At 38.4% G+C, this 14,550-nt stretch overlaps 1 protein-coding gene across 1 annotated transcript; it reads right to left on the reverse strand.

The window, feature by feature from the left end:
* Positions 1 to 8,507: 8,507 nt before the first annotated feature.
* Positions 8,508 to 14,341, reverse strand: MGST1 (microsomal glutathione S-transferase 1). The gene is made up of 3 exons (XM_010214310.2): positions 14,174 to 14,341; positions 11,277 to 11,368; positions 8,508 to 8,763 (listed from the first exon to the last, which is right to left on the reverse strand). Exons 1-3 carry the CDS (start codon positions 14,297 to 14,299, stop codon positions 8,517 to 8,519), a joined length of 465 nt encoding a protein of 154 aa, XP_010212612.2. The 5' UTR covers positions 14,300 to 14,341; the 3' UTR covers positions 8,508 to 8,516.
* Between the last annotated feature and the right edge of the window lie 209 nt (positions 14,342 to 14,550).

Here is a 14,550-nt window from a genome sequence, read left to right on the forward strand (position 1 = left end):
TTTAGTTATATTCATGCTTTCTTTTTCATGTCAGTGAAGCAGCCAGTACCTCTTTTAGCATGAGCTATTCTTTCACAAACACCAAAAGAAAGCTAGGAGGGAGAAAAAAAAAAAAAAAAAACAACTCCATAGTTATAAAATAGGATTCCCTTGATTGCAATCTCACAGAAACTGGCATGGGGACATGAAGCTCCTATTAGCCTGTTTGTTTTTAATTGACTAGATTTCAAGTTGACAGTGGCCCTTTTAGCAGTGTACAGAACAAAACAGCACCACACGGCCAGCACGATCCATTTAAAGTGGTGCTCTCTTATGTCTCCTGCTGAGGAGTGCACCATATGAGCCATCAGTAACGCCAAGTCAAAGGCCAACCATCAATAAAGCTCTTGCTGTGATCGAGAATATGTAAACAATGGACCAGCCACTTCTAGTGGTACTTATAAGAGAGCTAAATCTCAAGTAGGGTGACACCTACTTGAAAGGTTTTTTTTTCCCCTTGAGATTTTACGAAATATTATATTTTATCTGGGCACTGTTGCTTGCAGTAAATATTTTAGTGCAGACCCTATTGTGCACATATTTCATTAAATAAAGGGAACATATTGGAGACCTCTTTTCTAGGCAAAAAACTGTGAAAACCAGTGGGAACTTCTTCATTGAATGCGCTGTTCTCCAAATCATGCCTATAATCAATATGTTGTTATGCAGGTATTACCGTGATGAGAACTAAATAAAACAGATACTTGTGTGCTCCCTCATTACACACACTGTTAAATGTTCACTCTTTTGCAGTATTGTTCAGCATATCGAAACTAAATTTCTCTTCCTAGCTGTACGTATGGAGTTAAAAATTCCTACAACAGAGTTTGTTGAGAAGAGGCTATTATTTCAGAAAGAAAAGACCCATAGAATTTAATAAGGATTGTTGCCTTTGTTCATCCTTCTCACATTCCTGATATGGGATGGATTAAGCTTTCTGTGGGAACGATCTCCTTCTGTATATCCCAGAATAGTTCTTTTAAATCCTATTAGTTTAATTTTGCAGGATATCCCCATAATTTGACTTAATTGAACAAATTAAGAAATCATATAAACTCCCTTGCAAGGACATACTTTTATCATCCTAACCAGCCCTTTGTTGGCATCCACGCCGTATATGACTCATCCCGTTTGATCACATTACCATTGACAAGGACACACCAACCCACAAAAGAAGTTGATGGACATCCACTCCAGAGCATTAGCAACGTTGCTTCATGTTCTTGAGGTCTGACTGTGTCTTTTGACAGCTCTCCAAGCACATTCCCCTATTTCTAGAATGAAACTGAACCTTTGCACTTTATTATTATTATTATTATTATTATTATTGTTCTCTTTTAGCAAAAAGGTAATCGGGCATGAAAAGTTCAAATCCATTAAATAAAAACTCAATTTAAAATATTTTCCATCCACCAAGGCAGTCCTATTCATTATGCTGACACCGTACTCCACCTCTGCCAAGTGGATCACTCAAAGATGCCCCCCACCACTTTCCTGGCATTTGGTATGACAAGTAAATCTGCTGTGCACACATTACTTTAGAGGGCATCTCAGTTTTACATAAATAACAAGCAATATTTTTTTACAGCACCTGTAAATTCCCAAGTTGAATTCTGTAACTATCAGACACTTTTAATGAAATTGTTCCAGTTGAGTTTTTCCTTTGGAGAGACCCTAAGAGATCATATACAGAGTCATTCATGGCTCCCGAGCTATATTTCTGCTGCTTGATTCACTTTAAGTTTTTGAACGGCCCCCCTTCAGATTAGTAAATATGAATGATATAAAAAATAATATCTTTGCCTAGAAAAGAAAAAAAAAAGGAAACAATTAAAATACTAAGAACCACAATCAAAGAACTCACATTTTGCAGTCATTTGGTCCCTTATTCATTTAAAAAGCAAAGCGAAGTGTTGAAAAGTTTCAGCTATAGGTTAAATTCTCTGTTTTCACAAAGGTTATTTTTCCCATAGGGGTTTTTAGTACAGAGTTATTTTATAGAGACAGTAGCCTAATACCCATTATAATTTTATTCTTTGAGGCCAGCAAAATACTTTCCCCCTACAACAATCTGCCAGGGACGCAAAATGCAGCTACTTTATTCTTCACATGCTGAGTTCTGAATTCCAACAAAAAAGCTAAAGAAGGACATCTAGTGGTAACATGCACAAAATTAAGCATTATCAGTGGGAGAAAAAACTGCCTACAGAGAGGAATGCTTTTTTCTAATCAACAGTGTGGCATGGTTTGAAAGGAGGACTAAAATAAAATATATATATATATACACACACACACAAACTTAAAATGTTAATATAGCTAATACTAAACTCAGCAGACAATTTGGGCCAACTTAAAAAAGATGAAACAAAACACAAGAAGAGTAAGCTGTAAGCCGGATATGTTTGAAAAAGGACACAGTACTCACAACAAACTGACTCTAAAAGAAAGACCCTTAAACAAACAACTCTACCATAAAACCCCAGACAGAAAGGAAGAATTTGTATTCTAGGTTTTACTTGCAGAATAATCCTAAAGAGAACTGTCAGGAACAGCAGAAGTAACTTAATTTGCTTTGCAAGTATACAAAACTCCAATAAGGGCTCGAGCATCAAGAGAAAGTAGAATTAAATCCCAGTTTGATTAAACTTCTAAAAATGTATCCAATGAGCAAATTGTGTTTACCATTTATTTTAGCAATGGACATATCATAACCATCACAAAATACTTAAAAAGTCTTAGTGAAATAAACAGTTTACAGCTAGAGAGTCAGACCAGTATTACCAGGCCCTTTTCCCAACTGAGGATGAGAGATTAACAGCAAATTCCAAATTGCAGGAGATGTAACAGCAAAGTGGCACTAGTCACACACACACCTACATACCAAAGAGTATATGTCTTAATAGAGTCTTGTGGAAATATCCCTTAAGACTCCCACATGAGGAACACTTATGTTGCAGAATTAGGACCTTTCACTGAGACAGCAGCTGAAGAGAAAAAAAGAACCATTTTATAGCTGGCTATTCCATACATAAATGGGTATCTGAATGTAGAACAATGAATTTAAAATCCTAATAAAACATATGCCAGATGTCCATTTGCCTAAGATATGGAAAGTGGTACTTACTTAACTATGAACCAAGAACATGCTGCTGTAAATGAGGAACAAAACTCTCGCACTGGCTTCTACTGAGTCTCTGTGATGTTGGGCAGCTGTTCTCTGTAAAAATGCAACCTATTCATAAGTTATTGGGAGAATTTATGAGCAAACAACTTTGTGTTGCAAATTAGTAAATACAGCACTCAGGCATATTAAAATAGAACTGCAACTAGTTACAGAAAACTGTGTTTTTAATGTCATTTTCTACTGAAAGATGAAGCAGATGAACCTTCTAACAATTCTATAGAGGTCTTTAAGACACCGAGGAAATAAGAAGTTAAACATGTCTTCAGTACTTGCGTGGCTCCTGCAGTAACAGAGCGTTGCAGTTCCACAGATCCCTTCAGCTCCTCCCTAAAGGAAGGATTAAAGAGAGATGAAGCACAGACCAGTTCTTCCAAAGAATCCGGGACAACCTTGGGAACTGAACCCTTTCTGCCTGACTCCCAGGTAAACCCCCTTTGCAGTGAACCACCTTTCTGATATTCCATGAATGTATTGCAATGTAAAGGGTACTTTTCCAAAAACAGGCAATCGAGTATCAAATGTAAACTTCGATGTAAAAAAAAAAAAAAAAGGTTGATCCATCCTCTTCCAACACTGTACGTGTGATGTCAATTTTGGGGTAGCTGTTAGTTGTCACACAGCTAACTGCAATAACTGAATAACTGTCCTGATAATAACTGATAATAACTGTCCATATATATGTTTTAGTATCTACATTTAGTATGCAAATATTCTAGAGAGAAATGAAGTCCTAGAAAAGAGTGAATTAATCTGTCTTGCAAACTCTCCAAACAAAGATCTCACATAGACATGGAAGACATTCTGTGACCAAACTAACCTCAGCGCAAGGTCAGCCATTTCACAGGGTATTTTCCACTAGAGGTCAGACTGGAGGAGCTAACAATTCAATCTGAACTTTTAAATCAGTGTGTAGGAGTGACTAATAGAGTTTGGGAATTTTTAAAATCATTAGCCTATTAATACTGCATTGCTTCACTTAAGCCAAATCACAAAGATATGTTTTTCTAAGTGCCCAACAGCTGGAGTTATTTAAACACCTGAGTATTTTAAGGTATGTCAACACAACCTTTTTAACAGCATACGGTGTTCCATGTCAGTTGGCAGGACAATGTCACAACAAAAAAGGGAAAAGGTTTTCTTCAAATTCAGCACTGGAATGAAAACATGAGAAAAGAGACAAAAATCCTATGACTTTTAAAAGAGTATTTTTTAAATTTTGCTTTTTACTTTTAACCTTTAGAATGGCATGTATTTGCAAATCTAGATTGAATCTGTTTCTGTTAAAAACAAATAAATAATAAAAAACGAGGAAGACATATGGCTAAGCATGGATTAATGACTGTAAGATGTTTCAGGTGACTATAAAATATTAAAACTCACGAATGCTTTGAACTAGGAGCCTGAACTTTTCTGTGTTTCGATGACTTTGCAGATTCATCATGTTCAAAAATATTGTCCAGCTTCTTGAAATAAATACCTTGAAGGTGATGAAGTTAAGATGTACACTTACTTCTGAAAATTCATGGAATCACTTAATATACTACCAATAATTTTAAACATGTATTTTGGTGTGATAGGACATGAAGTCACCCTCAAATGGCACAAGCAGTAAAAAACATTCTCAACAAGTCATTGCCAAAAGCATACCTGTCTGCAGCCCTGAAAGCCAGAACGAAGTGATTTTGTCTAGAGTTGCAGCAGTTCACCCACAGAGATAAAATCCAAATTGAGAAGCATCTGACACATCTAAGCTTCTAAAAACAAAGGAGCACATACACCTCACTTGGAGGCAAAACTACCTAACTAGAGCCAGCCAAGCAAGCTAGAATCCTGGAAGACTCTGGGTTGACCTTTTTTTAAAAAAAAAATGTCTGCCATGGACTACCTTCTTCCTTACCTTCACAAGCTCAAATTCTCTACCCGCTGATGACAGCCATTTAATTAGAGTTAAGAATTATTTCATTTAATGAATTATAACGGAACCAGATCATCTCAGTCCTAAACCCACAGTAAATGGCAGCTACAACTAGGGCATCAGCCTCACATTGCTCTTGACACCTGCTAAAAGAGCAGGACCATGCCGGTAATTTTCTTTTGTTTAGTCATCTGGTAAATTGGCACAATTGATTCCAGGAGCTATAAGCATTTATCTACACCTTGAAATTAAAAAAAAAAAACAAACTATTATTATTCACTATTCATTATATAACTTTTTTTACTTAGCATTAGGTATCACAGGTATGACAATGAAACAAGTTCTATAACTCATCTCACGGCATAAAATCTTACAGACAGCTACATATCCATTTCATTTCAGCATGCACCCTATTAAAAGAAGAAATTAGATAACATACATGTTTTAAAAGAGGAAAACTTGGTTTAGTTCAGGAGTACATTCACTACATTCACCCAGCTTTCCTTTACTCATTATCCTAAAAGTAAAATAACTTTTTATATTAACCTCTATATAACAATTGGATAGTATACAGAACAGTATATACATCCCTAACACATGGCTTGGAGAATTGCAAGGGCCACTGTAAAAGAGCGACTCCAAAACACATAGAGCTGGCAGTCAGGAGTTTCACTGAAGCTGCTAAGGCAGATTTCACAGATTGAGCCTGTACCCCACAGATGGTATTTGTGGGAGCAAGGGAAAATAAAATACAGGTTTAAAATAAATGCAAGAGAAACACTGAATAATATTGAATCACTCTAGGTATTTTAAAGCATTTCTGTTTATTTTTTTCTGCTTCTTGGCATATAGTGAGTGTATGTTCAGGACTTTCATACTGTTGAGCAAATAGAAGGGATTTAAAACTAGTGTGGCTTCAAATTTAAGGTCACAGAAATAAGGATAGGCTCTGAGTATTTCTCTTCAGAAGTTTAATGTAAAAGCAGTTGAAAATGCTGCTTCTGAATATGTCTGGCAATGGCAAGTATATGGCATCACTCCTGCTTAACAATTTGTGACATTTTGACATCCTAACATATCTGCTAATTAACTAGATCCCAATTTTAGACTTAAGGTGTTATTGTTACACAATTAAAAAAAAAAAAGATATTTGAATACACAGAACAACACCTTCTTAATCCTACTGTAGGCGTACCAGAAAAATTGGAAGTTTGAAAAAGAATCAAGAAAGAGGACAAACCAAGAAATTTTGAAATGAAGCAGATAAAAAGTTATTAAGAATCCCTCTAGTAGAAAGCTGGTACTCAGGAGTCTCTCATTCCACCACAAGCGCATTTGTAATGCTAATGCAAAGGAGTAGCTCTGCAACTGATCCTTCTAACGATAGTGGCTACTTTCTCCTTTTTGATGACTAAAAAGACACAGCCAGGAAGAAGAGACAACTGCAAGGGAATGAGGAAAACAGAGAGGTGGTGCCATTTGGACATAAGGAGGCTGGGCAGTCACAGGCAGATCAAGCTGAAATGGCAAGTTGACTCTGCTTTGGGCCCCAAACACATGGGTCCAGGCACTTCTCCCTCCACCACTGGTCGTTCTCAAGCTAAGGAGAGCTGACCGTGCAATCTTACCTCATTACAACTGCTCCATCCAAGGTAGCTGGTCTGGAGCTCCCAACAAAAGTTAACAGAAAGAACTGCAGGAAAACAGCACCGGGAGGATATGGTGGAGAAAAGGTGCAAGAAGAAACACGAAAGCCCATGTTGCCTGTTGGACTCTCTGTTAATGAAGTGGTACTGATGTGTGCTTGTATGTTGCCATCTCAGCAACTGAAGCCCTACAATGTTCTACTTTCAATCCCTCTCTCAAGTATCCTCTTTCCAGAGGATCCATCTCTTCTTTATTTCACTCACTAGTTACATCTAATTTTTGAAAAATTAGCGTTCACTTGTTGTTTTCCTACACTTTTTTATTTTAGTAGGCATCACTTAAACGCTACGCTTAAATTGCAATAAATAGTCCTTCTTTGGATTAAACCAGTCTGTGTCCTTTTTGACACCTCCTGCCAGGTTTCCCAGTTACAGCCTAGTGTAATACTTGAGCTTCCCCTGACTTATCTCACATTTGTGGTTATATATGTAGGCCCTAATATGATATGCCTGGCACTACAAGCTTTCATGCAAAGAGAACAGAAGAGCCTTTGGCATTTACAGGCAGCAGAAAGAAACCTTAAGCCTCTCTCTGGGCTGTCCCTGGAGTGGCAAAATCTATTAGAACAGCCTCTGGAGTAGAAAAGCACAAAAGAAAAACAGATGCAAGACATTAGGCTCTGATTATTGCCATTTAAAACTTATCTGTGTCCAGCATGGTAGTCTTTCTTGGGTTATTTTTCCTCTTGAACTCTATTGCTATTATATACACCGCAGCTACATAAACAAACAAAACAAAAATGGTGGGAAAGAATCTTTAAAGAAAATATTTCAAACTAACACATCGGAAAAATATGAGCAAAGAGCAAAATTTTCTATCAGTAACATATTTACGAGCACAGCATGACATACAGCTAATTGCAAATTCACTTCTGAATTACCAGGTATATGCATTTGCAAGTGTCACCTTTTATGCTGAGATCATCCCAAACAAAGAAATTTCTCTACAAAGTATCCACACTTTATCTGGTTACAAAACCTAAATTTGGAGCAACTTCAACAAAAATTACTTCATATTTTCACCAGTGTCACTAAAGAGAACACTTAGCACAAATGCATTTTTTTTTGAATCTATTCAACTGAGAAAAATGGAACTGCTATGGTTTGGGTTTTTAATCCCAAAGTGGATTATACAAACATCACTTTCATCAGTTTCTTTACAAAAAGCCTAGCATTACTTGCTATATCTTATTATTAAGGTAAATATTCTTCAAAGAACTGTATGATTGGAATCTCCATCTGATATATAGTGACATTCTATTTGCTGGCTGCAGTTAGAACAGTCAAAATGAAAACAAAAATACAAACACACTTTTTTTTCTCTCTTGTCTTTATTGATTTAGACTTCAGAGCTAGAGCCAAAAATAGTGCATCTGTAGAAAATTACCACATATGCCATCAATACAGCATCATCATATGTTTAGAATCACAAACACTTGACATATCACAGAAAGAAAATTCAATCTAATATTTTGGCAACACAGCCTTGGAAAAGGGAATATGGGGAGAAGGATTTCTTTTCTCCTCTAAAAAGAAACATATCTAAACGGGAATGAAAAGCCTCTGTTACAAACTGCATGGAGGTCACCGTGAAGGAGTTACAATGGCTCATCAACACACACGGATGGAAACTTCACGTGGAATGGCAAACGCTACGCAGACACGCGCCTCGCTACAGGGACAGCGCAGCCTTCAGCACTTGGTAGGCCATGGAGATGGTAACCACGTACCCGACTCCCCAACACAAACCTCTGCTAGGCTGGGGAAGAGGAGTCAGGTACGCAATAGTGTGCAAGATCCTCGCCCCGGCAAAGATCCTGAAATGCAGCAAGGCTGTGGACAGCTCAGGGCCACTAAGAGCATACAGCAGGCCAACGCCAAAGAAGGGGACAATGTTTTCAAGGTCATTCAGGTGGTTCCTGGAGAAAGAAGCAAAGTTGTTTTACAGTGCCGAGTTTTGTTGAACCACTTCAAGCCTCATTATTTTTCAGCACCTTAAAAAAAATGCTATTGCTAATGTCCTAACATAACCACTACCTTCCCCTGAAGTGTGGAACTTAGTTCAGTTGCTCAGATGCTTTTGGCACATTCACCTGACATTGCCATGCTGCGTCTCTTGCAGCACCCTGCATTTTGAAGCTTCTCATTTTCTGCATCAAAGGTTTCAGGATTCTCTCTAGAACCACAGTAATTTTTGGGACTTGCATCAGGTGTATGCCTGCATCTTGGTGGAGAGCGATGCAAGGATAGGAAATGGAGGAAGAGACACAGCTGGAATTTTCTTGCAACCTCTCTCAGCTGTGATGTGGATGACGGTGACCGCAAAAGGCAGGGTTCTGTGCCCAGATGGTCTATTCCAAAACTAAAAACTCAGCATGTAGCCTCCATAAAAAAAATATGAAACATGCTCTCACTTGCACAGTCCTGTCATTTCTCCTATCTTTTTATCTATTCTTAATTTTGAAGTTAATGTTCTGTGTTGCATATACAGTTTACCTCAGAATGGTACTCAGCAATATTCAATTTGTATTATATGCAAAAGAAAAAAAAAAAAAAAAAAGGAAAAGAGACAGTTTTACAAACACATTTGTTCTTGCTGTACTCAACAGTTTCCAATGTCACTTTTGGACTCTTATTTCCTCAGTGAGTTCAAACCAAAAAAGCTTTTATTTTTTCTATCAAAACTTCAGGAAATTCAGTCATCTTAACGAATGTTACTTTTAAGCATCTAACGGATTTGAGTAACTATTTTGGTTTGTTTTTGTCACTACTAAGCATTAAAAGAGCTAAGAAAGTTTGAATTTTGAAACCAAATATAATTTACTATAAACGTGTTGACACTGAACTCTAGATCTTGATGTATTTTTCCACACTTCTTCCTGAACTTTCCCTATTCCCTTTATTATAAATAAATTATAATTCCAGCCAAATTTGCTGACTGAAACATCTTCTAAGCTTCAACTAATTATGTCAAATTTCAGTGCCAACTAGAAACAAATCACAGAGCTGTTTTTCAGCTGCCTTCTGAACGCATTTATCATTATAAGCAAAAATATCCTCCAGCAATTATGGGTTTTTTACCAAATAAACTGAAGAAAGCAGTGTTGCTTCCTGTCTATAAATGCAACAAATCCCAATCACTTATAAAGTAAGTCATGCTTAAATCTATATGGCATTCCCTGTTGCTATGAACATACAGTATACACTCATTAAGAGGTACCGTTGAGAAGGAAAAATAAATAAATAAATAAATAAAAGGGTGGCGCAACCTGCAACACCATGGGAGTCTCCAGAACCGACCTAATAGTTCCATGGAAGTCTAAACAGTTCTGCAACACAATTGCGTAGGATTTAGGAACAGAGTCTCTAAAAATTTGATCTGTCCATAACTCTAAGAAGTCGTTGTCATTTTCCTATCTTCATTTCCTAACTTAACCTCTGAGATTATTTTTCTCCTGGAATCTACAAATATATACTAGAGTTCATGGGGCTACAAACATTTTCAAGGATGCACTGTTCTGAAAGCAGAGTTGGTATTTATTTTGAAAATCTTCACCCATGGAGGTTCTAAAGAGAGTAGTTCAGTCACATTTTTGGTTCCCCAAAAAATAAACAGCAAACAAACCGTTAGCTTCAATAAGATATGGAAAACATTAAGACATTAAAGCTCCTTTTGTTAGAAAAAATATATCAAGCTGCATCAAACAGCATCTCCAAAGATATGATTTTGAAATTAAAAAAAAAAAAAAAAAAACTTTTGCCACAAATATAATTTAATAAACTCCAACATTTAGCCCACTGAAATATAATTTACATTCCACTGTGAAACTTGCAGAGCCAAATACATAGGCTGCAGGCTGCACATTGCCATGCTATTAATATCGTTCTTCCAGAAGGCTGGTCAGCTTCCCTGCACAGTTGACACATTAGTGAGTAACCCCAATTCAGTCTAACAAAAAGAGCACAAGCTTCAACTCCCACTCACTACATTTCCCAGATTAGGCCCTCATTACAACTCTGAGTTCCATAGCAGTTTTACTCCTTTTCCCCCTGTTATTTCCTTTACACTTTAGCAAAAGATGTAACCATCCCAGTTCATGCTCAGATCATGGAGAAAGCTGATTTACACTTAACATAACTCACTGCTTTGTATTAAATCATATTTACCATCACATTTTGCGATCTTCTTACCACTTCCCCCATTCGTACTTAATATTATCCAAGAGTTAGGCATTATAGCCTATGATTTATTATTTTGGTATGCTTGTAGACCATTTGAATATGGAATAGACAGATTATAAGATTACCACATAAAGCAACACACAAAAAAACCAAACATATAGGTTTGCCAAAGAGAAGGGAGTGAAATGATTTTCTTTATTTATAACAAAATGCTATTTAATAATAATTTTTGGTAGACTCCCATGCTTACCTGCGTACGCGTTCAACATCTGGATCAGTTCGCAGAACTTTTTTAGCATTCTCGCCTTTACTGGCTGGCATATCTTCTGGGTTGGCAAATGCCTATTTGAAACACAAACACGTAAGAGACATTAGAAGCAAGAATGTTTCTTCTAGTCAAGGGAACTTGATGTAAAGGTTGCTCTTATTACTAATGTCTCTTACTTCACATAACTTACCTGAAGTTAAATGCCCTGGGAATACCACCTTATTCAGTGTATTAGTGAATTCGTGAACTTAACCTGGTTTGCATAGTGTCAAAATTACTGTAATGCAATTTATGCACATAGCTTACTGACAAACATGGACAACCATTAACACTCCATCTGAAGCAATTCCTAAGAAGAGCCAGGAAGTGGAAGACAGAACTGCTGTTAGTACTGAATGAGTTTCTTTTTCACTATTCCTAGCAAATTATCTTAAAGCCCTTTTGGACCCACTCCTTCTTCAGAAAACACAGCCACAGTATCCAAGAGGCTCCTCATTTATGACCAAGTTGTTTCCTTTCTTCATAGGTACCAATCTTGCCAATTATACTACCCTTTTACCTCCAAACACCCTAAGACACGATATACCAAGTGCCATGTACTTCAGTTAGCACAAACAGTAGTAGATCCCTCTTTGCTATCCCATGCAGCAATATCTGTGGCAGCATCTGTGGCAACATCTGCAGCAACATCCTATGGATTGTCCTGGCTGTACAGGCAAGATATTTTTTGATTTTAAGAGCGCTACATGATTGCTTTCTAAGGCAGTCTAGCTCTCTTTCTGTGAGATGTCATCTATCTTGACTTCACCAAGGCTTTTGACACCGTCCCTCACAACATCCTCCTGGGCAAGGTCCAGAAGTGTGGGATAGATGAATGCACAGTGAGGTGGATTAGGAACTGGCTGGATGGCAGAGCTCAGAGGGTGGTGATCAGCGGTGCAGGGTCCAGTTGGAGGCCTGTAGCTAGCGGGGTCCCCCAGGGGTCAGTCCTTGGTCCAGTCCTGTTCAATTTATTCAATGACGTGGATGAGGGCACAGAGTGCTCCCTCAGCAAGTTTGCTGATCATACCAAACTGGGAGGAGTAGCCGATACCCCAGAGGGCTGCGCTGCCATCCAGAGGGACCTGGACAGACTGGACAACTGGGCAGTGAAAAACCTCATGCAATTCAACAAGGCCAAGTGCAAGGTTCTGCACCTGGGGAGGAATAACCCCAGACACCAGTACAGGCTGGGGACCGACGTTCTGGAGAGCAGCTCTGCAGAGAGGAACCTGGGTGTCATGGTGGACGACAAGTTGACCATGAGGCAGCAGTGTGCCCTCGTGGCCAAGAAGGCCAATGGGATCCTGGGATGCATTAAGAAGAGCATCTCTAGCAGGTCGAGGGAGGTGATCCTGCCCCTCTACTCAGCCCTGGTGAGGTCACATCTGGAGTATTGTGTCCAGTTCTGGGCTCCACAGTACAAGACGGATGTGGAGCTGCTGGACAGAGTCCAGCGCAGGGCCACAAGGATGATCAGGGGCCTGGAACATCTGCCCTATGAGGAGAGGCTGAGGGAGCTGGGCCTGTTCAGCCTGGAGAAGAGAAGGCTGAGAGGGGATCTAATCAGTGTCTATAAGTACCTCAAGGGAGGCAGTGAGGAAGATGGTGCTGGTCTCTTTTCAGTGGTGGCCACCAACAGAACTAGAGGAAACGGCCAGAAACTGAAGCATGAAAAGTTCCACAGGAACGTAAGGAAAAATTTCTTAACAGTGAGGGTGACAGAGCACTGGAACAGGCTTCCAAGAGAGGCTGTGGAGTCTCCTTCTCTGGAGATCTTCAAAACCTGCTTGGATGCTGTCCTCTGCCATGTGCTCTAGGTGTCCCTGCGTGTGCAAGGGGATTGGACTAGATGACCGCTCGAGGTTCCTTCCAACCTTAAACATTCTATGAAATATTCTTGACTTCTATATAGGCTATGCTAGGCTATATAGGGCTCAATTTTCAATTGTGTCCAACACCTTAGAGAGCTATCTGAAATCAGCAGTGGCCCAAATGCCTTACAATAAGAAGCACTGACAAACATCACAAACAGTAGGTTCATTCTGAGGGGTTCTCTTACACTCTGAGAAGACATCTCTGCAATTGGACTCCAGCAAAGTCCTTGCAGCACACACAGTCTCATAGGACCTTGTTTCCAAAAACGGCCACTAGCAGATGCCTAAAGACGACGGGAAAGAGGGCAAATGCATGAGCCCTCTCATGGGAAGCTAGAGGCAGTTTCTGTGTTATTTCGTAAATCTCAGTGCATCTCATATAGTTGTCTAGCCTCCACCTCAGTTCATGTAAACATTTAGGCCACTTCTCATTCTCTCCTTTTCTTTTTTAAATGACCTACCTGAAATAGAAAGGTTAAAACAATTAGGGAATGTAAAGAGCTTTAAAATTACCGGATGACAAGCTGACAGATGCATAAAAAGCCATTTTCCCTCTCCCAACTCTAAGAGCTGTTTATTCACTTTACATGGCTCCACATTACACTTTATTTGCTTTATACATTAGGTACCTTCAACATCAACACTCCAAATGACCCAGCAAAAATAACAGTTAGGAAAAATTCTTCCTTAAAAATGACAAAATTGCTTTAGAAGGACAGAGTAACTCAAAACCAACTGTAATAAAAAGTCTCTTTGAGGCTGACACAGCACCAATAGGCCAAATCCTAAGGGCTCCACCATAAGGGGAGGGAGAAAACAAAACCCAAAATCCAACATGGAAAAAGTATCAGTATTTGAAAGCTGAAAAAGAAAGAAGCTTTTTTAATACATCTCTGAATTTTAACAGAAATTTCACTCTATTCTACCAGGCAGTATTCACGGCTTTTTTTTTTTTTTTGTTACCTTTCTGCTGATCCTGAAGTATGCTGTTATAAAACTCATTAGCATCATTTTCAGAAGAACAATAGTTGCATAGGTAGCATAAGCCCGAAAGACTTCATTGTCAATTAGCTGGGTCAGTTTAGCCATTTCTGCAATTCTCACGGATGACCTTTAAAGAGAAAAGAAAAAGACTAACATTATAATAATCAGAAGTACAATAACATAACTGTCAGAATAGCTTTCTTTAGCATCACTGCAGTGACAGCACAATTTTTCTTCTGTGAAACATTTATTTTCAAACAAATTCATTTTTCTTGAGTTTACTTTCACAGTGACATAATGTTGTATCTTAAGATTAGAAATTATGCTACCAGTTATTTTTTCTCTCTTTTCCAGCA

This window comes from Tinamus guttatus, unplaced genomic scaffold (assembly GCF_059628265.1).
Source record: "Tinamus guttatus ecotype Peru unplaced genomic scaffold, ASM5962826v1 Tinamus_guttatus_pri_ptg000308l, whole genome shotgun sequence".
Classification (NCBI taxonomy): Eukaryota; Metazoa; Chordata; class Aves; order Tinamiformes; family Tinamidae; genus Tinamus; species Tinamus guttatus.